The 27,993-nt window shown below is 41.8% G+C and overlaps 1 protein-coding gene across 4 annotated transcripts in view; it reads right to left on the reverse strand.

The window, feature by feature from the left end:
* cadm1b (cell adhesion molecule 1b) overlaps positions 1-27,993 on the reverse strand; it is a 132,628-nt gene that overhangs the window by 22,486 nt on the left and 82,149 nt on the right. For 3 of the 4 annotated variants that reach the window (XM_046389408.1, XM_046389406.1, XM_046389409.1), the window contains exons 2-8: positions 19,350-19,370; positions 13,713-13,859; positions 8,792-8,944; positions 7,039-7,176; positions 2,285-2,443; positions 626-722; positions 156-328 (exon numbers count right to left, since the gene is read on the reverse strand). In XM_046389408.1, coding sequence (XP_046245364.1) covers positions 156-328; positions 626-722; positions 2,285-2,443; positions 7,039-7,176; positions 8,792-8,944; positions 13,713-13,859; positions 19,350-19,370 — 888 coding nt within the window. The remainder of the gene's footprint in view (positions 1-155; positions 329-625; positions 723-2,284; positions 2,444-7,038; positions 7,177-8,791; positions 8,945-13,712; positions 13,860-19,349; positions 19,371-27,993) is intronic. The other variant, XM_046389407.1, reaches the window with a different exon arrangement.

The following is a 27,993-nucleotide window of genomic DNA, read 5'->3' on the forward strand; positions in this document are numbered from 1 at the left end:
CTCCCTATAGTTCCAATACAATCTCCTGACTGCCAAAAGCTGCTTTAGGCAGTTAAGTCTATAAACCTCACTATATCAGCAATCCAGAATGAGTCCTGGTGTAAAAGAGTGGTGGAGGCATTTAAACATCGAGTGCAATGAAGCATAATACCTACCATATACATAGAGGATGTAGTCGTCATAGGCCTCTCCCACGGCGTTGGACGCCACGCAGCGATAGGTGCCATTGTAGGACTTGTTGAGGTTCTCGATGTAGAGGTCAGACCCGGTGACCACAGCGTGAGGTGGTACATCCTCGTCTACTCTCAGCCAGTTGATCTGATGGGGACTGAAGAACATAAATACCACACACATCACTCAGACGCTGTCTCTCCATGCTAGAAATCTGAAATAAAGGTCAAATCCGAGATTGTCTGAGGAGGGCCATCGGCAGACCCTGTTTAATGATGTGTTTTATTCAGCATGCTAACAACTGGTAACATTTAAATGGTACAATGAAATGTAAAGGTTAAGGGGGTGCTCGGACTGCTGGAAAAGGGTTATACAGTAGAAAGTATGAGACAAAACAGATATTCCAGTGTGTTTTGAGGTGTGTTGAAGGGCATCCATCTGTGTGAATACTCACTGTGGTTTTCCTTCTGCGATACATGTCAAATCTAGATTGTCACCCTCTCTAGTTAAACCCTCAGGGTATGTCACCACGATCTTCACTTCAGGTTTATCTGAAAAGTAAAGTAGTAGAGTATTTCTAAGGTCAGATATGACGACAAAACTGCCATTTTCAAAGCAAAAATTAAATGATTATTGGACTCTAAAATGAACCTCTGAGAGAAACAGACTTCTAAAAGAAGGCAAAACCGCCAAAAATTAAACATAGATCAGGATGAAACAATTATGTTCTATACTCAGGAGACATCCAGTCAGTCTACAGTACCTTATAGCAAAATGATTTCTTTCCTCTTATCAATGTGAGCCAAAGATTACCAAAATGTCAAACCGTTCCAGTCAAGCTTTCTCTTTTTCACTGAAAGGTCAGGCAAAACAGTTGTCTACCCGATAAAACTTAATATTCTACACAGACTACAAAAGGCTACCTTAACCTTTTTTTGACGTTTAACAGTGTAAGGCGGACTGTACCTCTTCAGTCAAGGAACCATTTTAAAAATACCTAAACATCATTTGACACAAGAACATAAGGGTTTATCCCCCCCCACCTTTGTGGTGACGGTATCTCATGGGCCAATGCACCAATAGGCTGCAAGACTTGAATACCAGGGCTAAGACGGTAGATATCAGATAGAGCACATCTATGATCCGATGGTTAGGGGATACACTGTGAGTCAAGTAGCTGCACCTGGTTGAATGCAGCTTGCACACACATTGTCTACTCTTCGTACAGTTCGGTGGAGTCACAAGTATAACAGACAGCACTGGGTTTAATAGATACCTTTCAACTCATAGACCCCGGTGAAGCAATGTTTTCCTCCTCTCAAAATCTTTTATGGAGTTACTCTTTAAAGGATAATTATTGCTTACTTCAACCTGGTGTATTTCCCATAATTATGGCTCTGTAGGTCATACTAGCTTTGCACTTGCCACCTCCATTTTAGTTTGGTTAGAGAATGGGGGCAGACATTCCAGGTGGCTACTTTCTGTGCTTACTTTTAACTGAACTGAACTGCAAGCATTTGAATTTGTGGAAATTTCAAATGTTGTTTTTCCCAAGTTTCCCCAAGGTGAGTGCCAAGTTAGCATGACCTTAGAGCCACAAAAGTCAAATGAATGGAAAATACAGTACTGGTCAAAAGTCTTGGATTGCCTGCCACAAAAGCTTGACATTTTAAAGGGTTTTTCATGCTTTTATGGCTGTAAAAACTCCTCTTTACAAGTAGATGTTATTTTGTATGAAGTGCTTGCACAAAAGTTATATAGAGAACAAAACTAGGGTACATTTGTTGAACCGTCAAATAAGAATATAAGAAATCAGTCATTGGTATGATAAATTGAAAGCTTTGCATTAAAATCTGTGCAGATTTAAATAAGAACAGGCTGAGGTATTCGGTGTCAAGTTGTGCAAAAAACGCACAATGATCTGACAAATCACAGGTTAAATCATGTCAGTCTAACCACTATGAGTATTATTTTACCCAGAACATTTGAATCTGATATAGACGAATGCCATGTAGTCAAGCCTCCAGCTACAGCCCAGGCAAGAGAAAATCTCCAGTACTGTCTATGTGGTCTAGTTCTATAGCTCGAATAAGTACAGCTTTAGATCACTCACACAGCACTTCCAAGTGTCTTTGAGCCAGGAGGTCCTTTGCAGCTGGATGGTCAATGATGCAGTCCACTGGCACTCCATCATCCTCTTTGGTGACAGAAAATCTTACTCGGCTGGTGACAGTAAACATCCTGTCATACATCTCCTCAACTGCTGCATCACCTAGAAAAACATCACAAGCATGAGAGGCGGGAAAAAGTTAACAGCTAAACAGCTCAAAAACAAATTTCACATCCTGCACCAGCAGTAACCTGCAGTGACCATAATGAGCAAATAGTCATAGCTATTAAGCGCACATTACCTGTCAAAGTGGAGTGCTTTGGAATGGCATTTACATTTAATTTATGATTTGGTGATATGATGCCTGAAGAAGACTTTAGAGGATTCAAACGGGCCCTGGGCCTTCGATTCTGACGAGAAGCAGTCGGGTCATATAAGTCTGATAATGAATGCTTCTGCAGCTTGAGGGCTGAGTATTGTTGGGGCTAACCCTGCAGTAATCTGCTGCCCACAAGGCCCTAGGCTGTCAGAGGGGCATTCATTTAGAGAGCATTACAATGCCACAGGGGCATCGCATTAGCTGCAGTGCTGAGTGTGATGGTTTACTCGCACTTAATGAAGTGAAGAAATAATTACAGCCCCACTCTGACCTGCAGCACACTTCCATTTCAGCCTTGTCACAAGGGAGCCCGACTGGACTCATGGAGGGCAAAACACTGTTGTTCCATAGTTGATGATCACCAATACACACATATGTGGCCTCTTGACGGATATTAACCCCATGCAACACACACCCACCCACGCAAGACCTGCCTACATAAAATTTAAAGTACTCGGATTGGTAAGTGGTCAGTGCACTTCAGGGCATTAAATTTGACCACTGCCAACTGTGGTGAGAGAACAGGCTGCTTGAAAAGCACACTGACTGGTGGAGAAGAACAAGTAAGCAATCGTGGCAACATAATGATATTAACAGCAGGGATACAAAGTGTGATAGTATGATGAGAAAACATAAAAAATAAGTGTCTTTCATTTACAAATTGTGATCATTTTGCTTTTCCGTCACAGACTTAATGAGATGAGCGACCAGTTCAGTAATTGACCTTTAAATATGTTGAAACCCAAAATGAGATAACAGGATGTAGAACATATGATTTACTGAAGGCATAAAAATATATCTCATGTCCCTCTCTTTGTTAGCTGTTAAACACAATCTCCATGCGAGTGATTTGACTTCACTCTAAATGGCTTTGGAAGCATTAAAGTGACGCAAAGCAAATTAGTTAATCCCAACCATCTTTAGTTAGAGTGCTGTGATCAGCGGTAACACTCATAGAACAATGTCACCTTGTTACTCGGCAAATAACGACAGGTTTTTCACATTAAGAGCTCTATTGTCATCGCGCAATCACAAAGACTAAAGCACCGCGCCAGGTCACATTTGTAAGGTCGATGGGGGCGTTTCCAAAGAGTTGGGAGAAGTGGCGTATGAATTGGAGGGGTGTGATGGGGGGTGTTGATGAGTCATTATCCTCTCAGCTAGTCACAATAATTGTCTCATACTAATCACAGTGCTGCATTACTCAAATGGCTTGGGGGAAAAAATGGCATAAAGCAACCATGGTCAGATGGAATGGTGAAGTCGCAATACCAATGTGGACACTTTCCAGTGTATGTTGTTTGCTGCTATCACTGCTGATTCTGTGCAGAAAACAGAGCTGCTGCTGACATTGCTGTGCAAAGAGATCCTGTCTTCAACTACCTTGTCAGCATGAAAATCCCATGATGTCGTCTGAACTCTCCATCATGCAAAATGCCAAAGGGACAAGCAAAAACACATTCCAAGGTCAGGAAAAAAAAAGCATTGCTTGTGCTCATCACAGCGCTGTCAAGAAAAGAAAAACGACTCCTTAATTCGACTTCTAAAATCGATTATTTTCTGTCATGATTCTTCTTACACAGCTGGCAAACTTCTGAAAGTTCTGAGATGTGTTTTGAAGATCAGACACGTGCAGACAGAGCCATTATCATTGTACAGACCAACCAACGCTTGTCAATTATCAGTGTCATCCAAACCCAGATGAGGAAAACAACTGTGGATCAGGTCATGGAAGGACTTGAATTTGAATGCAGAGGAGATTTGAGTATTGCAGCAGAGATGTCAAATCAAACGCTCTTGTGAGCATCAACCACTGATCAAGCCCAGAGCAATCAAGCATAACCTCCTCTCAGGGTGACATTTTCTTTCAGTCAGTTTCTAACCCGAGTCTTCTGCCTGCCAACATACTGAAAAGCAGCCACTCATCAAGCTGTTTGAATGCCTTCAACAGTAATGTAGCCCCAGCATTTCCACTGGTAAAGAAGGCTACAATTAATATAATATAGATTCTACTCTGCGCATGTGACAGCTGTGCCACAAGACTTGTATATTTTAATTAACGAGGCGTCCTTTATAGAGAGTTTACACACTGTAATTATTGGCTTTATAATAAATGCTATAAAATGTTATAAACCATTAATAAGAACAACCTTTGGGTTGCCTTATTCGGTGGAAAATCTGAACTAAAGCTCTGGCACGCTAGCTCTTTAATTCATCCCCCTCATGCTGGAGGAGGATTTTCAACAACCTGGCAACCTGAAAGTTTTTTTTTTTATTATTTTTAATTGGCTTATAACCTATTACTAAATGATTCAATAACTCTGGAACATGAATTATGGCTTTTAAACTCATTTAAACCTTTTTAAAAAGGTTGGACCAATATTACATAAAAACAACTGACCTCACTGGTTTATTTTAATTTTGCAAAAGCTGCTTATGTAATGTCATAAAATATTCAGCAATGGCTTTTTTGGAATGGATTTTTTTCCAGCTTCTGACCACATCCCACTACCATTTCGCTGAGTGGGACTTGCTCAGATGTCAGGAAGTACTATTCACTGAAGAAGAGTGTGGGATACTGGCAAAAAGTGACTGAATGAGCCTTGAGTCGAATATGAATCGAGAATAAAACTGCGCTCAAGCTCTTAAAAGGGAAAAGGTGAATCAAGCTTTCATTTGATCTACTTAGAAATTTCCATATATATTTTTTACCGAATATTAATTGGTGGCATAATTCACAATGTTTCAAAGCTGAATTTCAAACGGCGGCGGGTTGTGCATCTTTAAAAATGTGGGAGAATTTTTTTTTACAAAATAAAAACAAAAAATTTCGAATTGAATTTTTAAAGACACAAGGTCTACTAACTTTTCAAATTTCTGATTGAGTCTCCTGCTTGCACTTTCGATCACGTACAAATTTTAAAAGGCATAATTTAAATCCGTCTGTCTGATCTCCTCCTGTTCTTAAGCGGCAGTAGCAGCAGAGCTCTGGGCTCCTCACATTTAAATAATATTGCAGCTGTCGTTTATGCTAACAAGCGTTTTGCCACCTTGTGTGTTGAGACTCTCTCAGGCCAGGGCCCATCAGTCCCCTACCTGCCAGCATGATAAATGGTTGCAAAACCAATTCGGCCAAATTGAAAGTGTGCTTAAACTAGTTGGCAGATTTCTTTCCTGCCATTACGGCTGTCTTGCCTGCACACAGGCGTAAGACAAACATGATCACAGAGATTCTATAAAACCCAGTGTGATGTGTGTCTTTTAATCTCAATACATGCAGGAGTTAATGAATTGTTTAGCACATTCATAATGAGTAGTGATTTGTGTTTCCTGGGGTACAGGAGGACGTGACTCTTTGGCTCTCTTTATGTATCCACTGCCACTATGGATTAGCCTCGCTCAGCATGTCAGTGGCATTTCGCTGATCCAGCCATCCTGTTGTCTCTCCCACCCCTACACAACACTTGACAACTCATAAACAGAAATTGACTTCGACTCCTGTAGGGAACACTGGAGGCACAGATGGCATTTAGCTTCAGATTCACTCTTGTCTAAATATTTCATCTCTCAACAAGCCAAATGAATCCTCTCCATTCTAATACATATATAATTTGACAACAAGCCCAGAGATATCCACTCTGTGTAAATACGATATGACTAAAATGAATATCCCCCTTGCTGTACAATAAGTATGTAATGAATAATTGATGACCCCTAATCATAACTGAGAGGTAATAAGGATTTTCACCACCCCAGATTACAAGCCCCCCCCCCAACAGTCGGGAGCCATCTGAAGGCACTGAAAGGAAGATAAAGTGTGCAGATATGAGTTCATAACCATGTTTACTATGTATAGATGCTTTAAAGCAAATGAAAAAAACATTTAGGGTTGTTAAAAACGTGTGGAATTACTCCAGCATCAACTGAATATCCGCGCAAAATATTATTTATAAGTGATTTGGAATCTAAACAAGCACTTCTGAAAGGAAAATTACAAAATGAGAGGTGCGTTTAAGGCAAATGTTTTGTAAAAAACGTACAGGAAACATAACATGAGCTGACATGCATCTCCCACTGCAGGCTGTACCTGAGCACTGAGCAAGCAGTCCAGGTGTACGGACAAGGAATTATACACAGAGAAGAAGAGAGAAAGAAGGCCTACTCTCCTCCAGCTGCATGTACCAGATATGATTATCTACTGTGATACTTCCTATACATGTCAGAAACACACTTTAATGAGTACAGCGCACATTAATGTTTCAGAGGAGAGCTACATTTTGTTACACAAAGGCAGCGCCTCCAGAGACCAGGACTTGTAGGGAGGTGGACAGGCTTGCAGCATGTGAAGCAAACTGGGGGAGGCTGTTATTCCACAGACCTGTCAGCTCTTCCTCCCCTTTCATCCATCTGATGGAGGCAGCTGGCTTGCTGCCTATGGCTGTGCAGGTGAGCTCTGTCTCGTTCCCCTCGCTGACCACATCCTCACGGCTCTCGATGATTGGACTGCCTGGCGGGACTGACCCACGGTGATGGCAGCGGTCAGAAGGACGCCAGCATTGCAACAGACAGACACACACACACAAAATGTGGTAACACTTAATATAAGGGTACAAAACAAGTGTTGTAACTAATCCTTGAATTCCTGTTTCTCACTCAAACTTTTGACATCAGTTAACACTTCATCATGAGAAGAACGCAGCTGAATTTGTTTCAGGACGACTTGATCAGCCTGTCTGAAAGCAGAACGGTTGGTGTTATGTAAATAAGTGAATAATACAACAATCACTGTCTTGTTACTGTCATGACATGTACACAAATACAGGTAAGTTGTAAGCAATGGTGATTTGTCGGGTAACTTGCGGTCCTGCTGTTAGCTTTAACGCGTCTGTCCGTTTTCCTCTGACTTGTGAACTGGCACCTGCTGGATGTTTTTGATGCTTGTAAATGAGACATAACCAAGGACCGCTGGCTCATGTAACAATGTGTACATTGCATCTTATTACCAGTCTGATGAAAAAGGTGTTGTTCTGCTTTCAGAGAGGCTGACCAAATGTGTCACTTTCTAAGACACCGGATTCCAGCTAATGTCTTGGCATAAATTAATATATGAAGTAACTGAGTCTACCTTAAGAACATAAAATGGCTTCATTCAGATCATCGACACAACAGGGACAACCTCGCAAAAGTTGGTTTTGTTTTGCAAGAAACCTCACCCAACTTTCCATCAGCTTTAAAAACGACTGAATTTTCATCCTAGGTTGAGCTGTTCCTTGACATGACAACAAAGGTCCAGCAGACCTATGGCTGGTACTCTCCAACACCCATATACGTTGTTTTGGGAGTGAACACGTTGTCATTCCTTATAGGTGAATAACGGGAAGTCATGACACATCCAGAAATTCATGCATTTAATCCTTCTGAGTCACGCATTAGCTTTGCATTACTTAAGCGTGTGTTTTGCCCTCAATTCTTTGTCGAAGTCATGTAAGTATACATGATTACATCCTATTGTTACATGGGTATACGCAAAATATAATAGGACAGGTTTTCCTCTCTCACTTGCATCAGTCATTGCAGCAAACTTCAGTGGAACTTCAGTTACTTGAAAGCAAAAAGTCAGCGGGGTGTTTATTTCAAGGACTCTTCAATGCAGTCCTTGGTTCAGAAATACTGCAGCTAGGTTTCAATTGTACAACCAGAGTAATTACTTTAAAGTGCTTTTAATTCCTTTCAATCCCCCAGGATGTCTGCATGTATAATAAAGCTTAACTAGAGTAATTTCACTCCAAAGCATCAAAGTGTGGCACAGCTGACTCTCAATAGGGAATCGTTTGGAGCAGCCAAGTCAACATTCACCAGGATTCACAGAGTCAACACAGCTGCCAAAACCAACATGGTCTGAGCCATCAGTTTCAGCATCTGCTCCTTTTCGTTATGCTGTTGAGCACCGCAAGAGCCTAATTGGCTGACATTTTGTTTCAGTAGCTAAAGATAACAGGATCAAAGATTACTATTATTTCATATTCACCATCTATAACAGAGCGAAATACAATAAAAGTGTGTGTGTGTGTGTGTGGAGGGGGATGGGTGATATATGTGTGTGAGGTTCACACATGCACCCTCACACCTACCCAGGACAGTGATGTCTGCGTAGGCTTCCTGAGGAGGATCTGTGTAGAGCTGGCACACATAGCGTCCCTCATCGGAGAGTGACACATTGGACAGAGACACCCGCAGTTCGTTGTCAGAGAAATTCACCAGCTGGAACCGGCTGTCCTTCAGAGCTGTGGGGATACATGTGAGACAGAGACAGTAAGGATGCAGAGTACAGGGACACAAACGTGAGACATGGAGTTAAGGGGGGAAAATGGGAAAGTGGAATGAAGGGGTGAGAATGAGCGAGGGGATGGAGGAAGATAAAGGAGACACAAGGAGAAAATGAGACAGATAGGAGTGGAGCAGAGGGGAGAGAGTGCTGCCCTTTTGTGAGCTTTCTCCTTAATTGAGTAAAAGAAAAGTGAGTTTCAAAATGATTCATACAAGTTGATTTATAAAGTAGCTTTACAGTCCACAGAGCACTCGCAGAGACAGGAAAGTGTGAAGAGTGCTCATGAGGACTCCTAACAAGCTAGGAACTCTTAAAATGGACTGCTGCTGGTCATGGATGGATGCATCACACTCACATATTCCAGAAAAACGAGAGGCATTCAAACATACATAATGAATTAAATCACAGCATGGAGTGAGAGAGGGTAGGATGCTTGAAACTCGAAAATCAAAAGTAGCCGGGTATCTGTATACTAATTCAGGTATAGACTGGCTGAAATTTCTTTTAATGTCATCAAACTAGGTTAGCAATCTCCCTCAGTGTTTTTACTCCGCTTTTCATTTGGGTCAGCCCTCATCCCTGAGCACTCTTTTACATAAACAACTTGGGCTGATTTGATTGGGGGCCCTTTTGATGTTTTGACCTGCCTTCTTTATCAAGTCCTCTCTGCATCTGTCAAGCTAACGAACTCTATTCAGCCCCTGTTTAAAGCACGGGGAGTTTGTTATTCCCATCGGGGTTTACACTTAGCATCATGATCATTACCCAAGGTCTCGGGGCAGTGTCAACATGAAACATCATCCCTCGATATAATTTGAGAGCTCTTTGGAAGTCTCTCCTCAAAGGGAAACAATGACACTGATGCACTTTGAGAGCCAAAGCACCTGCTAGGGAGGGAAACCCTTCACCACTGAGACGCTGAATTTAGTTTACACAAGGCAGTTTCATAACTGGCTGACTCCTTTCATAGGAGCACGGAGGGTGCACAGTACCCAGTATTTATTACTTCGACCAGGGAGGTTATGTTTTCGGTCTGGATTGTTGATTTGTCTGTTTGTCAGCAGGGTTACAGAGAAACTACTGACCTAATTTTCATGAAACTTGGTGGAAGGAATGTAGCATAGTTCAAGGAAGAACCCGTTAAATTTTGGAGTGGATCTGGCGGGCAGGATAAATGAACTGCATTTCACGTGGACAGTGAAATCACTCTGTGATTCCTTTGAGTCAAATGAGAAAAGGTTATCTGCTTGTATTGCAGGACTACTGTCAATCAAATCTGCTCAATATGAGTGATACACTGCAAATAAATAACATCTAAAGGTGTTACAGAGAAATACTTGAGGTTTGAAGTCAGGTTTCCAAGGGCTTTTTAACTTACAAGGAGTATATATATTTGATGCTAAAAGGAAAATCTTTTGGCAGAATAACATTTTAAATATTAAACCTTTGCAAAACAAAGTCAGACAACTCCTGAGGAAAGATGCAATGAGTAAATAATGCCTTGATATTGCATCACCAGCCACAGAGGTCCATCTCTCCCGATAAAAGCACATTTTTACCATTTCAGATGACAGGTCTGCCAAATTGCATGTCATTTCGCATATATATATATATATATATATATATATATATATATATATATATCTACCAAAATAACTGGCTCGTCCCAACAACACTCGCTCAAGCGCTGTAACTACGAGATAATTCACCTTCATCTGCCGCAACAGAAATTTGTTTATTTGGCCTTCACTGGTACTGTAAAAGCTGTTATTGTGTTGGTATTTGCGTATCTGTTTCTGTGGCTGCCGCTTTGCTTGTAGCTGCTGTCCTTGTAGCTCCTTGTGTGTCTCTGTGTCGCTGCTGTTTACTTGCTTGTATACAAAGATCTGCCACTGTGTCGAGCGGCCCTGTTGACAGGTAACAATGCCTCTGGCTGAGGGGGGTCCCCACAGAACCAGCAGTCCCTTTAGGAGCAGGGCTGAGAATAGCGTTGCCATGGGGTTCAGTAGGCCCTATTACGAGGAACACAAACACACGGCCCCGTAGCACTTTAGCCACCTCTCAGAAATCTGATGTGTATTCAGATCTAATTGCAGATAAGCAAAAACCTTTGTTATTTTTTTTTAGCCGACAATGGAACTGCATTGATCGAGGCAGAGAAAATGACATGTTTACAGGCAGATTGAGCAGATTAATAAGGAAGGAAGAGAAAAAGATTGGCTTAACCTAGTGGAAAGTTTTCTTAACAGTTCAGGGCTGAAATTGACTGTCATCAGAATTTAAGAGCTAATTATTCATTGTTACTGTTCGAAACTGACATGATCCCAGTCTCTATACTCCTTGGTCAGAATAAATGTATTTTCAAGTTGCAGAGCACAATAGGACCTATGCTTCATATGAATCCATTCCTGTCTGTGATATTCACAGGCAGCATTGGGTATTTTGTGCAAATATGACAAAGATGTGTACTCAAACTCCCTTGATGCTCTTAGCAAGTGAGAAAATGGAACACGCATCTTGCTACCTAGACTTGTGAAATAACAGCTGGGACGCAATATAGACAGAAATGAAGGGTGTTTCTCGTTCACCTTGAATCTTGGCTCTGATCCCAGATACAAACAAGTAAAAAAACAGAGACAAAAACTCAGCTCGAAGTGGAAGTAGTCCATATGCTCATGCATAATCATAATGTTCAATATCCTAATCTAAGAGATTATCGTAAAATCGAACAGTGACAAGGACACAGAAGTATTCCCATTATGGTAGCAGTGTGTATTATCTCATATTAATCTTGCCGCATTCTGAGCTTAATGACTTTTGTAAAAGAGCCAACAAGTCAAGGACAGATGGAATCACGTTCTCATAGAAAATCTAACCTAAAGCTAGAGGTGATCTTCTGGTGATATCTGATACCTTCACTGTAATGTCAAAACATGAGAGATTCCTTTAGTACAGAATGTCCTGAAAAGTGACTGAGTTAGCAGGTCTGCTTCTGCAACACGAACTCGCCAAAGATGAAGTGGAAACTAGATGTTCTGGATACAAGGATGCCCCATAAATACGCTCTTCAGCCACAAACTGGATTTTACATCAGGTCTTAGTTGACATATTTTCCACATGAGACTGATGTAAGTAAAACATTCAAATTGTAGAATTTAAATTATTATTATGGGCAATTTAGTATTATTATAAGTTGTGGGAAAGGTCATGGTTTTAGTTGCTAAAGTTCAGCTAAAATCTAAATTTTATTGTGTTAAATCAACGCTGTGAGAATCAGTTCTAAGATGGTGCTGGTTTGCATTTCCTTCCAATCTTAACGGTTTTTACTTCTTGGCAAAATCCACGAGGATAAGTTAGGAGAGGCATGGTTTCACAGCTCTGTAGAAGGTGAGTCCCTAGCACTGCCCAATGACACCAACTCTCTAACACAACTGACTCCTTCACCCTTAAATCAACTTTTAACAGTATCATTCCAACTCTATATTTTAACTCTTTTGCTTAATGCTGGAAAACTAACACTGAGAATTTTGCTGTGTTAAAGGAAATGTTCCATTATAATTGTTGTTGCATTTTTAAACAGTATGCATGCATAAAATGATTTAGCTGTTTGTTACAGGACATGCCTTTACTCCAGTGAACAGGTGCCTTGTAGCGTTAGCTGAGCAACGTATTACTTGCAGAGGCAAACACGGACAAACCTGATTTAGTCACTAGCTGAGGCAAAATGCAGGTGGAACATGAAAAAGAGTGTGGGCATGGTAACAAATGAACTGCAGGAGAAAGAGTGGCAGGTTAACAACAGCATTAACACAAGCTGTCGCCCCATTCTTCAATCTGCTGTCACTAAAGTACTTTATGATAAGCTACTGTATGCGAGTTGTGTGCAAATAAATCTGAACAAATGCATTACATGTTGTAGTTTGAATTTTATTAAAAGATGATAGCCCTAATGCATAACTGCAGTAAATGTAAGTTGACATTGGACATCTACACTATAGAGACAAAAGTATTGGTACACCTGACCTTTACACCAGCAGGGATGATATTGCATCCTAAATACAGCTGTAACAGCTTCCACTCTTCTGGGAAGGCTTTCCACAAGATTTTGGAGTGTTCCTGTGTGAATTTTTGCCCATTCATGCAGTAGAGCATTTGTGAGGTCAGACACTGTTGATGATGTTGGAACAAAAGGTCTGGGTCACAATCTCCGTTCCAGTTCATCCCAAACGTGTTGGATGGGGTTGAGGTCAGGACTCTGTGCAGGCCAGTCAAGTTCTTCCACACTAAACTCATCCAACCATGTCTTTATGGAGCTTTGTTTTGTGCACTTGGGTACAGTCATGCTTCTAATAGAAAAAGACCTTCCCCAAACTGTTGGAAGTTGGAAGCATAGCATTGTCCAAAATGTCTTCATATGCTTAAGATTTAAGATTTCCCTTCACTGGAAGTAAGGGGACGAGCCCAATCACTTATGAACAGCCCCTTATCAATACCTTTGTCTATATATTGTACATTCTGATTTTATATCTTTATGTCCCCATATTTTCTGTGAAATTTGTTACCATTGAACTCGAACAATGTCCAACACCACAAAAACAAGTTTGATTTACAACTGAATTTTCCTTTTGTGGTGGGAAAACAGATTTCCGTGCTTTCGTATTTCGTAGGTTTCACAAGATTGCATGAGACATGATTAACATTGTGTCTGAGGCATGGGGACTTACGTCTCACATCTTTAAAGTAGATGGTCTGTCTGTTGGGGTTGAGCAGCTGTATGACGGAGTCGTCGTTGTTCTTCACTCTGCAGCTGATGGTGGCTGTTTCCCCCTCGATCACAGACACATTGTCAGTCGCCAGGTTCTGACCTTCAACTTCACAACACAGACAGAAAATGCAGATGGGGAAAATTACGTTTCAGATGGGAGACGGGATATTTACAGCCTGTCAAATATTTATATTTCTTACAACGGGGGCTGCATGTAAACACATGCGCAGTGTAAAGATATGTGAATAGGCTGCGTAGATTGTCTGTTTGCAGCCATGTCTAATCCTTTTAATATAAGAGCCATGTGCAGTGTTTGTCACTATTGATCTCCCCCAGCTCAGAGTGGGCCCTGTGAGTCAGTGCCAGATGGGCTGTAAGCTCTGCTGCCCACGAAGGTGGGGAGAGAGGAGAGGGTAGGAAGAGAAAGAGACAAAGAAAGAGTGTAAGAAAGTGGCAAGTAGTGGAAATGGGCAGGGTGGAGGAAGAGCGAAAGAGAGGGGGAGTTAAACAGAGAGAAAGAGAGAGACGGGCTGTGCTGGATGCTGTTTAAGGCTGAGCTTTATCAGAGCCCTCCATCTGAGGTTCCATGTGACCAATGTGTGCTCCGTGTGCTCAGCTGTTTGGTTCTGTATCTCTAGGAATAAATGTGCTGTAAGCATCTGAGTCACTCTCTGTACACTGGCATTGTTGCCACAGACAGACCCTGGACCTTGTCGTCGTAACTTACACCGCACATCAAAACCCCCACACGGAAAGCCTGGCTTTGTTTCCCCCAGTCTTCCAAGACAAGAGGAAGAGAATCAAAAGTCACCTTGTGCTATATTTATCTGGCAGGAGCCAAAAAAGCAAAAGGAGTATGGAGAATACGTTTTAATGCCTCAGATTCACACCAGCGGAGGAACAACACGCTCAGCCACGGCCCCAAGAAAACATCAAAAGCACATTTGCATGCCCGAATTGTCAGACACCTCTATTGCGTTCTGACATTTACAAAGTGGAGGAGAAAAAAACACCTGCATTTTCAGATAGTGATAATGGGAATAGACAGCCAAACTAACATGATTCAAAATGAACACTGTGAATGCGGCAAGCAATAAGAAATTAACCTCCTGTGGAGAAAAAGCTCCTCAGACCTGTCTGATGCAATGAACTACCCATTTCATTCCACTCTGCTGCCAGGGATCAGGTTCAGGACAAAAGGAAGGTAACAACTAAAAACACAGACATGGATTATGTCCAGAAATTACACATTACTTTACAGTTAATCCAAGATAAGTTTCCAATGCAGTTTGTATTTACTACTTGTCAATGCGCATCGAAATCTTTTAGATTCAAGGACAAAGACGTGAAGCAGCAGAGGGTGGTAGAACATGATTCTGGTTTGGTGTTTAGCATTCAGTAGCATCTAATAATCACCAAGCAAAGAGAATCCATCAGAAAATGAGCATATAGATGAGACAGTATGGAGATAAATGCATTGATTCTCAGCTATTTTTTTTATTGACTGTTTTTACAGACCAGCATGGTGCATATTGTCCTGACAAAATTATTGCCAAGCCAGAACATCAAGGATGATTCTGTAAAATCTCAGGACACGTTCAATGTCAATGCAATTTGTTGTTTTCAACAATGTCTGTGCAAGGCATATACCCCTGGGTTTTAGGATTAGGGAAATACTGACTCCCTAAAAACATGAAGCAGTCGTGTGTGCACACTATTCCTTGGCTGGGATGTTCCCTTTGTACACTTTGTTTTAAGTGCAAAGTAAACAAATCTGATATATATTGTTATAATAATATTATAATGACATTTTGAGAACATAGTTCCCAAAAATGTCCAACTGTTTAATTCTGTTTAATGTCCAACCTTTAATGTAGGCTACAGATTAGGTGACTAAACCACTTGGTCAAGGTCAGAGAAAGGCTGTGGTTCAGGTTAATATAAAGTTAGCATTCACACAGTCAGACTCACTACATGACCATCCACTACCCTGACCCCCACACTTGGTCCCCATAGGGCACAACATTTCCTGTACTGGCACAAAATATTGGAACTGGACATACATATTGAGGTACAGAATCATCTTATTTTGAAGTAACTGTGGTCGGTTCTGATAATCAGCATCCTGTTCTTGTGGGCTTTAGACACAGACGGACTGCGTCAAGGCAGAATGAATAGGATTTCCTTTAAGGGTAAGGTGCAGACTAATACAAAAGTGATCATTTTGGATCGTCACTTATGATCCACAAGAAGTATACGGCAGTGTCGGTATCTGCAGAGACCCTGTCGTCTGCCTGAATTTTATTACTTTTTTGTGTTTGGGACGTTTCCGGGCATCAACCTTTGGGCAGCGGGTGTATAGCCCTTAGCCAATGACAGCATGAAGTGTGTGAGGGTGAGACTATGAAAACATGATCAGGTGCATCCTTGCAATTGTAAGCATGCATCCAAGAGGAAGAAAGTGTGGCCAACTATGAATGTTGTCTTTACAAACTCACATTTCCTCTCAGCCCTGTCATAATGTGGCCCGGTACTGGCTTACAAATCACTGAATAAGTGAATGAATCAAGGAACAAGAAGAGTGAGCGATTAGTTACTTCCTCGATACATGAAAAAATAAATCAATAAAATGAGAGATAATCGTGAGCGTCAAATCAAAACTAATCTGATGTGTAGAGCCGAGATGCAAAAGTGTAATGAAATCAAGTGTGCTGGGGCTCCTCCGAACATGCACTAAGTGCTACAGAAGACAAGGCGAAGGCAATGTGAAGTGTTTTGATGTTTATTTTATTTCATCGCTGTAAAAGTAATATATTTGGCAGTCAAAACAGCAGAGCAGCCTCAAAGCAAGGTTATTCTGCTCCCAATCTGTTGGACTGAGAGAAAGGGAATGCAATGGATAAATTCTCCATAAGGTTTTGCAGCCCCAAGCAAGGTTGGTCCCCCTCCAATATCACAGCCTCGGCTCATCTCCAATTCAAAACACACATAAATAACGTCGCTGTGATTAGCAATCCCATCAAAGTGAAAACAGGCCACTTTGTGGAACATGGAGGGTTTTTGCAATTGGAGTAAACATTTTCAATTGCCTCAGCATCCTGGTCATGATTGGGTGCAAATGAGGAGAGGCAGTCATTAATTCTGGGCGGTGGGTGGGAGTGGAGGGGGAGTGGGCAGAGGCATGGCACAGATGACTGGCTGATAAATTCATACTCATTCCAGCAGCTGTCTGGAAGAGTAAAGTGCCTGTATCTCTACACATGGCTGCCCTCCTGTTCCTGCATCACAACATACTGAATGAAACAGTCAGAGGGAAATACAGACCTTCAAAAGTCTGTGTGCTCTCAGAGGGGATGTACAATCTGGAATCAAGTGTCTGGCACGGAGGCTCAGCTCATCAGCCGTACTCAAAATGCTAAACAGCACCTAACCCCACCAATTTGGACAGAAGTTGACGAAATCAAGAAATATTAGCAGGCCGGCTCCTCCAGCAGAAGTTCGGAGACAGGCACCTTTGAATCAAGTTGGCTTTCTCTTTGAACTTTCCTCTCTTGTTTTCACATCAAACGACATGAAAGGTGGGTAGCAAAAAGCAGGACAGTCAGCCCCCAATTCCTCTCCCTTGAGTCACCGCTGTCTGCAGCACTCGTGTCCTTTCAAGGAACAACACGAACTACAGACGGTCATTAACAATAAAAGTTTCTCCCTCTCGTTCTCTGATGCTGCCATTTCACTGCCGTGCGTCTTTATCCTGCTCAGTCATTAAACCCTGATCCTCATGATGAAATGCTGTTTTAAGGATGTTCCCAAGTAAGAAGGCTTCTGTCTCAGGGTATAATTAGCACAGTGCCATTTCTCCTAGATGCAGTGAATGGGAAGGTTTCAAAAAAAAATTTCATACCCACTAATTTGAGCATCTTTTTCTTTTCTACCAAAGACAAGGTCTCTTAGAAGCTCAGCGTGATGAGGCTATTCAACATAGAAAGGTGCGGGTCGTTTTTATGATAGAAATGAAATGATTGATAACAAGCACAATCAATCAATTTCAATCAAAAACAACGAAAACAAAAAGACACGGTTTGATTAGTGAAGTAGTGTTGGATCTTAGGAGCTGAAAATCTATCTGAAGCGACTCAGACAGATATATTCATAGATGAGGCAAAGTTTTAAAGTTTTATCCACGTTACATTTAAACGTAACATGTTTTAATTTAACATAACATTAAATCAAACTTCCATTCTTGCTGTCTGACTCTCTCCCACACATTCTCTGTGTTTTTCTCTCTCCTTGAGACATTTTAATTCATATCATATCTTTCAGAAGGAGGAGAATATTCTCAACCCACAAAGGAACGAAACATGGATTCCACTGGACTCACTGGACAAGAAGGTTATGAAAACTTGTCATCTGAAAAGTAAGTAAAGTTGTCAGACAAATGTAGAGGAGTAAGAAGCACAGTATTTGCCTCTGAGATGGAGTGGAGTATAAAGTGGTATAAAATGGGAATAGTCAAGTAAAGTACCTCAAGCAGTACCTCAGCTTTGTACTTAAATACAGTTGCATGTTTCAAACTCAAAAGGGCAGCTTACCTGAGAAATTCTTAATGTAATAAAGTAAAAGCATTTAGGGCAGTGTTTAAAACTCCTTGGGATGCAGAAATCACAGTTTGAGTTTTCATGGCCAACACTGATCACGTATTAGAAAGTGGTACCAACACGTCTATTGTGTTTTGTTTTTAATTTTGCCCCAGTTTGGCTTTGCTAATACCAACTAAATCCAGACCGTCACTTTCAATAATTCACAGCAACCTCTTGCTATGTTAGAGAGAAAACAACATAAAGAACAGAAGGGTTAGTCCACTTGCTGTGGCGAGGTGTTAGTTTGCAGCTCAGAGAAAGGAGGAGACAGCCACACGACTCATGTTCAGACAATATGTGCTGTAAATGTTATTTGAGAACAATTGTGGAGTGATGGACTGATTACAGCAAAATGTTGTTTTGTTGTTACTTTATGAGCACAAATTTGTCCAATATGTTGCAAAACTAGTGATGTTTCCTTTAGCCTTAGTTGCACTTTAATACGCTAATTAAAATGACAGTGAAAATGGTAAACATTCTACTTGTTAAACATCAGTTAGCATTATCATTATGATCATTTTGGCAAAGTGTGGTTAGGCCTCACAGAGCTTCTTCCACGGCTTTACTGGTTCTTATCATGAGAGATACTTACAACCAGTATGATTTATTTTTGCTGTTGGCATCATTAAGAAAGGCAAAGTGCACCTCCTAGCATCTTAGAGCTCACTAAAAAGCTAATTAACAACAGACACACTAAAGCTGCAACCAATTGGCCTGATTATAATTGGAAATGTGCCATTGCATGTGGCGAGATGTTGATTTGAGAATTGAAAATAAGTGGATTGGCAAAGTGAGTGCGTGGCTTTCTCCTCCATCCTGAAAAGAAAATCCCAACATTCATATCAACCATTCATGTAAATATGCACAGATGAACAGACTGCTACGGACAGCCAATCAACAGACACAGACAGAAGCGAGCACTTCCAAATGAACAGCAGGTAGCAAAAAAGAAAGAGTACCTGTCACGGTTTCAGCAGCTCCTGTTGCAGTGCAGGCAGGGATGAGAGCAGAGGAGGAGAAAACAGACAGGTTGTGAGCAGACAGGATGCAAGCAGAGAGCAATATTCCACTTGTAAACCAAAACAGTCAGAATTTCTAAAAGGGGGTGTTGATATTCATTAAACTGAGGCTCCATATGCTACGTGTGCAATTTTCCATCAATTAAAAGCAGTACAAAAGGTGCCACAATGTGTCATTTTTAAAATCCAGTCTTTCTGTTTTGTCCACAGGTGTCTACAGTCCTGACATAATGAGCCATTTTTCTCTCTTCAGCCACTTGTTATATTAATATGGATGCACAGAGGGAATATGTGGACTTTGTTTTCTCCCCCCCCCCCCCCCCCCCCATACCCCTTTGTGTCCCTAATTAAGATTCCAGCCAATCCCCTCTGTGGAGCAGCCACTGCCTCCCCCAGGACCCACAGTGTATCCTGGAGAGAAGAGCACCCATTCGGAACGGTGCCCACCCAAAACTGGCATCTCACAGGGGCATGGGAGACTGGCGTGTTCCCAAGTCCCTGCAGCAATGCTCAGGGCCTGCACCCCCGGGAGAGCTTCCATCATTCATTGTCTGCTATTCATAAACAACCCCCCATCCCTTCCCCGGCCCCTCGCCCTCTTGCACACATCCATATCCACATTTTCACATTTTACACACCATCTTTTATTATATCGACACCTTGGAGCTTCTTCACTCGGGCTGTGAGGAATGTGAGCTTCAGTGGCGAACGTACAGTATGCTGAAGTGACTGCTTGTCTAGCCTGTCATTGCCGGCGTAATAAGGGTGTAAGGTATGACACATGTCCTTGTTATACTCCTTTGTGCATTTTCAATGTGTCAGCAATTCCCTCAGGACAAAGAAGTGTGAGTGACAAATCACACATGATGGGAAACAAATTTTGAACATTGTCCAGGAGACTGCTACAATATCTCAAGCCTTGGAGTCTTTAAAACTTCCAAGTTGTCAGTCAAATCTTTTCATGCGATAATGCCACATAATGAGGCTTCTGGGGTAATTCTGCCAAAGCTGAAAGTGACTTGAACAAAACGAGACCGCGAGTGATAGAGGTTGATAGCCAGACTCGAACTCAAGCTTGAATGAGCACGCCGTATGTGTCCCAGTCCAACCAGCCCTCAGGACAGCCCATAATGAGGCTTTTGAGCTGCTTTAATTGCCAGGTAATTATAATGTTGTAGCAACATTATGTAAATGACTCATTATCATCTTGTACGTGTAGTATATCTGCCCTCGTTTTATGTTACTTTGTCAAGAGTGTAACCCAGAAAAATGCATCACCATAACACTGGGGCATCTCAGCATTTAATCTTGTCAACAGAGACCTATATCTAAACAGAGAGACTTGTGATATAGTGTGGTGACACCTTCCCTAACCCTTCAGGATGATCCACTTCCTGCTGGTGGCCTCTGAAGGGGCTATAAATAGCGTTGTGGTGTGTCTGCCGTGCTCCCCTTCTCTCCTCTGTACCTGCAGCACATTAGGTAGAAGTTATGAGGTGCCAGCTCGACTGTGATTAGATGTCATGGCTGTCGCTCTGCTTAGACAGTGCTGACAGACAGATTTCTGGGGGAAAACGCGTGTGATGGCATTCGCGCGACTGCAGCCGTTGCACCAATCTGTCAATCACGCAGGATGAGAGCGGGCAGGCCAACCGTCCTCCAAATAATGCCTGTCCTTGTCTCCTCACCTCGTTTTCATCCAAATCCCATCCTCCTGTTCCACACAACGAGCAGCATAATGTTCAGAAACAGAAAAGTGGAACATTTCCCACTTTCTACCTGTACTGATGCCACGTCTCCTCCTGGAAACATGCCCGTGTTGACATTTGAAAGGGCACATTCTCGCACCAAACTATGTTTTCTATGAGAAGCGAGGCTCTAAGTGCTCTGGTATTCATGCGTCTGTGTTGAGCCCATTGCCACACCAACAAATTCATATGAATCTGCACTCTTTTTAAGATACTGAGGCAAACTGAGATCTCAGGAGACTGGATGTCTGTGTGGTAAGAGTGGCACATAGCCTCCCTCTCTCTCTCTCTCTCGCTGCCGCTCAGTAAAAGCAGTGGGGTAACACTAATGAGGCAACATTTCGTCTCAGTACTAGTGTGATGCCTTTGAATTAATGTTCTCTCTTTCAGGTAAAACATTCCCTTGCTTATTTATGCTCATGATCTGCAGCGTGTTGCATGTCAACCTAGTGTGTGATCGCACCGCATAAGAGGGCACAACAGAGTCGGATGATAGAACTCGGTGTAGTTGTGTGTGCGTGTGTGTTGTGTGTGTGTGGAGCGATGCTGTCTCACTGTGTGTAGCCCACTGTGTTTTCATTTAATTAGAAGGATCAGAGGTGGGCTTCAAACTTTTTCTCTTCAAGGAAATCGGATGGAAAAGCAAGCTCCTGCAGAGTGGACCCAATAAACAGACTTTTGAGGTCGGAATTTTCACAAAAGAAACCAATCAAAGAGCTTCAGCTGTCCTTGCAAAAGAAAAAATAAAAATAAAAAAAAAAACAACCCAGCGTCCAACACCTTAGTCTTTGTTGCCAGGCAGATTCATTTTCAAATCCACGGTAAATACTTCATATATTCCCTACAGATATTTAGACACCCTTTAATTTTATATGTCCATCCATCCATTTCCTGTACTGCTGCCTATACTGCATGGGGGGGGGGGGGGTATCACATCACACATTGGCGTGTCGATCACCATGACAACGGAGCAAAGTCGATCAATCAACAGGAAATGAATTTGCAAAAATTCTGATAGTTCATTAATCATATGTAAATAGCACTCTTGTAAATAATACTGTTCTTTACTGTTCTTCTGGTTAGATGCTAACTGCATTTCATTGGCTTCGTAGCCGTACTCTGCACATTCAAAATTAAGTTCAGTCTAATCTGATCTAAATAAATATATAAAACACTGACCTCAGCTTCTTAAATTTAATTATTATCGGCGCTTCCACGTCTGCCAACTGAATCCTTTAGGGTTTTTGCTGTTATTATATGCAAATTAAGGTTTAAGACAATTGTGATAGCCACTTTTCACCATCGTCTGACCTTTCTCAGACCCAGCGATTAACTGAGTAAATAAAGTGACGTACAGATGAAAATCATGACAGCTGCATGCCAACAGATCCACCTTCACAACACCTGAGAAAATCTAATCACAACTCTAATCATGAGCTGTGATTTTTCAAACTACCGTTTCTAAGGTAAAGAATTAACTTTCATGCTTATTAGTGGAGGCTTTTACTCTAACAGATTATACACGTATGCCTGTATTGGCTTGTGTTGCGATAGTGTAAAATTGCTTTTTTTTTGCTTTGTGCGTTTTTCAGTAATTTAGTTGCATTTTACGGCCTTGACCCGCTTCTTTTCTCATCATCAGCTGTCAGGTACATCTTAATCCAGCCCATCCTGTTGGTGAGATATCAGCAAACGCTTACCTGCCAACACTACAGGGAATACTCAGATTAGTTCTCCCCGGTGTCAACCAAAACATATTAATCTGGTAGGATAACAAGAGATGCAAAGCATGTTCCTGCATGATAAACTGTAATAGAAGGGAGATTTTGCAAATATCCCCACAGAGGAGGTTAATTGCTCTCTGTTAATGGGACATGCTTTGTAAAAGTCCAATCTATGGCCCGAATGTTTGTGTTGTACTCATGAAAAGTCAGAAGGGCACATGTAGCTGAAGACAGCCTTTACTCTTAGAGATTAAGGGATAATCCTTCAGAAATGCTGGCAGATAAAAAGCCGACATATTGAATTTGGTGTCCTTTTTTCTCTTAGATGAAGTGCCATGGGCATCCAGACTTGGACATAAATAATAATAGACAGATGTTATTATGAATAAAAGGTTAAAATAAGACATCAGTAATGCCTTTGATAGGGAAAAAAAAAAAAAAAAAAGCTGCATAATCACATCGGTGTACGTGACTGGGTCCTGTCACTCACCGTGCACATGAAAACGTCTGTGCAGCTGCCAAAAGTGAAAAAAAAAGAAGAAGAAGAAGAAGAAGCTGCAAACAGCAACCAGCTGCTTTAATGACAACTCAGGTAGTGTTCGGCTCTCACAGTCGTGTCAAGAAAAAAGGGAGCGCTAACACGTTTCTGACTACTGTAGACGCCAGACTGCTCACATGACAGACACTGAGTTCTCCCTGTTATAAAAATAAAACAGCATCAAAATGCAAAAATAAAAGCGGAATTAAAAGAGGCAGCGGTGGCTTCACATTTAGAGTGACACATCTATCAAAAAGGTAATTTGACATAATAAAACAAGACTGGGCCTGGTAGGCAGGATGTCTCAAATCAACATAATAACACACTATTAAGTAATGCTGATTGTGACAAATGCAGTGACTTCAGAGGTCTATAAATCACCAAGCAACTGCATTCGCTGGGAGGTACAATGATTTCCTTTTTCCTACCAGGCACAATCATTCACTCTGCTATGTTAACAAGACTAGTTGACTGAGCGTAGACTTAAGTGCAGCAGTGTGTTCTGCCCCCGAAAACCATGCAGCAGAGACAGATCCTCCCTTAAAGCCGAGACAAAGCTTAACCTCTGGCAAAGTGACACCTCACATCCCATTCACACTGTCTATTTCGGGTGACACGGCATCTTTTTTATGCGTCTGTGTGTGTGTGTGTGTGTGTGTTTATGCCCCCTTCAGAGGCGACAGGGACTGCAAGGTCTCTTTTCAGCCCCTCGATCTCAGTTTTTAAAAGAAAGTTGCAGCAGGAGTGTCTGCTTTTGTTACCGACGGAGAGAAACTGAGGCTGTGATTTAACATGCAGGCCTGCCTGGATCAAAACGTGCGCCGAACGATACAAATCAAAGCCTCTCAAAGAGTCTTTAGGGAGGGATTTTTGCTATTCTGGAGACGCTGTAATGCCTCACCTATAGTATGGTCTCTTGCCAGGAAAACCCACACGAGCAGCGTTCACAGACGCAATGGCGTGTGTGTGTGTGTGCTTTCTAGCCTGTCAGCCAGCATACCTGCTTACTCACTGTGAATGTGCGTACATCCACAGAAGCTTTTCTCTCTATGTGAGTGTGTGTGTGTGTGAGGGGTAATTAGGACATTAGTAGAAGCTTCTGACAGGCTTGTCATCGCCACAGCCTGCCCAGTGGAAAGGAGGTGGTCAGAGGGGTAAGTGGGGGTCCGGCAGGGTCAAGAGACAGCTGCTGCACCACCACTCACTGTCTGGAAGCTCTCAGTGAATATTAAACCACCGGGGCCTCGGCCAAGACGCTCCCTCATTTATGGAACACACAAAGCTGTTAGAGGTAGCGAGTAATTTATTCCACTGTTATAAAAGTGCTATTGTTTTTTTGTTTTTTTTCATCCTGAAATATGAGAACATAAACATAAAAAGACCAAAATAAATGCCGATGCCATCGAGATAATTGAGGTTATTTTGTAAATCAGTGGATTTAGAACACAGTGACTGTTGTTCTAATTTTTACACTCACACTTTGTTGTTTTTTTTTTTCATGATGATAAATCTGTGTGGTCTCACGCCTCCTGTGTATCTGTCCCCAGCAAAGAGAGCCTCTATTATTACAGTATGAGACATATTAAATACATCCCCTGAGGCTGATGACCTTGGCGATGACATATCATTAATTGTATAGATGGATTATTACCATCACAACAATAACACGGCTCCTTTTTCTGCTCCACTCTCCCTAACACCTGTGCCCATTCTCTGGCTGCCTCTGCTCATATACTCATAATCACATCTATCAGCCCAAAACGTTAACTGCATCCGGGGACGTTAAACACGTCCATTTGTTTGCAGTTGTAATGTCTTTTGTGCGCCTCAATCAGGCACCTGTCAGACACACACCTGCTACCTCCATGCTAAGAGAAAAGGCAGAGGGAGGGCCTTTTGTTTCTTCACAGAGTTTATAATCAGTGCGTTGTTTCCAATCTTCTTCCGCCATTTTTCAATTTCCCATTTCCCTTTTCTCACTCAAATCACTGCTATCAATCAGGTGCATGTTTTAGAGAGGGAGAAGAGCGAGAGATATAGTGTGTGTGTGTGTGTGTGTGTGCGTGTTAGACAGAGAGGGAAAGAAAGACGGGGAAGTTCCTTGATGGAACCATCTCCAGCCCTAGGCCTCATTAGTCAGAGACTGCAGGAAGAGATGTGTGTGTGAATGTGAGCGGGTGACGCATATGTGTGTGTCTGTGTGATAAAAATGAATACTGGTAGAGTGTGTCTGTCAATATGAGGCCATTTAACATTCCCTATTCCACCCGAATGATGCACAGCGGACATTATGCTCTCTATCTCAGTTCCTCTAAATGGATACTCAACCCAGTAAGTTCTATTATTTTTGCCCTTTCCCTCCACTGTGCTTACTGATATCATAGCAGAAGATGACCTATAATGTCTCAAAACAATTTCTGCGCATCCATGACAACATCTCCTACATATCAGCATGCCATGCTGTGAAAACATCTCAGAAATGAATGCAATACGATCAATATGAATCAAACCGTGACAGCTGCATTGGCACAAGCCATATTGATCTCACATGGCAAGAGGAGCTCGCGGTGCATCGATAGCTTTGAAGAGAGTCAACTTGCTCGCTTTGATGGTCTGTTCCACTGAACACGCCGACTGTTGCCACAGAAATAGCACAAAGTCCTCCGTTAACATTCATGAGGCACAAATTAGGCAACAAACACAAACAGTGAATAAAGGATGAGCAAACACAACGAGGCCACGTTATTGCCAACGTGGCAATATGCTCCATGTTTTACTGAGTGTATTGATTATAAAAGAGATCTATTTGAAGTGGCCGGACAAAATGGCAACTATAGTAAATTCACAATGGCAGAGTAATATACGGCTCCACTGCTTTCATTTATTCACAGCTTGACATTTCCTCCCTTCCACAGAGTGTGCTCTAACTGTGTGCCAATGGCCACATCATTTAGACTGGACCCGCATGAATATTTAACATTAGTGCCTGGCTCGTAGCTTGCAGAAAATGAATTATTTTTAGTGGGCTTTGCAGAGGCACCGTGGAAAACCCTCGCTCTGGTGATGAATCGCTGGAGAGTTTATGTTGTATTAAGCAGGCAAAACAAATGGCTATCAATCATTTGAAGCTTTTCACGCTTGCCAGCTACGCCCCCCCGCCCCCCTTCAGAGATGCTGTTGGTTTTTCTGGGGGATCAGCTGCCAGCCCTGAGTGTGTAAAAGAGGGTCAGCTTTGGGTTCACTGGTGTTTGTTGACAAGCTGGAAGAAGAAGACTCGGTGTGAATTACGGCAGGCAATAGTTAAGCGAAAGGCAAATGTAAATAAAAACATAGGTTGAACAAAAGAACTATATTGTTAAGTGTGCTTTTAAACAGTTGACAACCTCAATAATATTGACAATAAACAATTATTGAGCGTCTTGCACCTATCAGCATCTACACAGGGTTGCAACTTATTACTCGATTGACTGATTTATCGTTTAGTCTATAAACCAGAATAATGAAGGAAGCTTGTCACACTTTCAAGCTGTTGTCTTGAAATGGCGTTTTTGGTCTGACTAACAGTTCAGAACTGGAAACAGAATCAGTTTACGTACAACAGAGAACAGTGGCAAATGTGGTGAAATCCTTGGTCGCCACTGAAAAATGGTGATCGTGCAGTACTTGTGGTCCTGTGAGACACAACGGCTCATTTCCTGGTTGGTCAACTATACATAAGCTGTGTCAACGTCTGACATGTGACTATTGCTACAAACCACATTTACATAAAAACCAATGTCCGAGTGTGTGATGAAATGACCCAGAACACACTGAACACATAATGCCACCTCAACATGACATACAATGAACTTGTAAAACCATTTTGAAGCAAGAGAGAAAGACTAAGGCAAACTGCAACGCGCAAGTAATTATCCTGGAATGGACTCCAGTGCCCCAGCGATTGACTGGCGACCAGTCCAGGGTGTACTCCGCCTCTCGCCCGTAGTCACTTGGGATAGGCTCCAGCCCCCCTGCGACCCTGACGGATAAGCGGTATAGAAAATGGATGGATGGATGGACTCCAGTGCATCTTGTGAGCTTGGCTTTTGCTACAATATTGAATTCTGGAAAATATCCACTGAAAAGGAGCCAGCTCAACCAGATATGTGAACAACCAGTGATCACCTGTCTCACCTCATTTAATTAAATTTAATTTATTATTATTGTGAGGTTAAAATACTCTTTGCATAAGGAGAATCTCGAATTGTTAACACACAGTGATGCAAGAATCAAGTTAATTATGGGACCTTGGACTATCATTACCATTTTGCATCTTAATACAAAACAATACATTTTTGCTTTTGGCTCCTTGTTCACCCTCAGGAGTCGACAGACGCGCCGGCGCGTCCTTATCACAAGACCACTTTAAGACCACGTAGCTGCAAGACGCAGCCTCGCTGAATCTCAATTTCATCTTAATTTGTGTTGAAAGTGGGCACTTCAAACTATATACCAGTTTTTAAATTTTGTTAATATGTCAAGTAAAACCCGAGTTATGATAAAAAATATACACACTGTTTTTTTCATGACCATTG

The sequence above is a fragment of the Scatophagus argus genome, chromosome 5 (genome assembly GCF_020382885.2).
Source record: "Scatophagus argus isolate fScaArg1 chromosome 5, fScaArg1.pri, whole genome shotgun sequence".
In the NCBI taxonomy this organism is placed as follows: domain Eukaryota; kingdom Metazoa; phylum Chordata; class Actinopteri; family Scatophagidae; genus Scatophagus; species Scatophagus argus.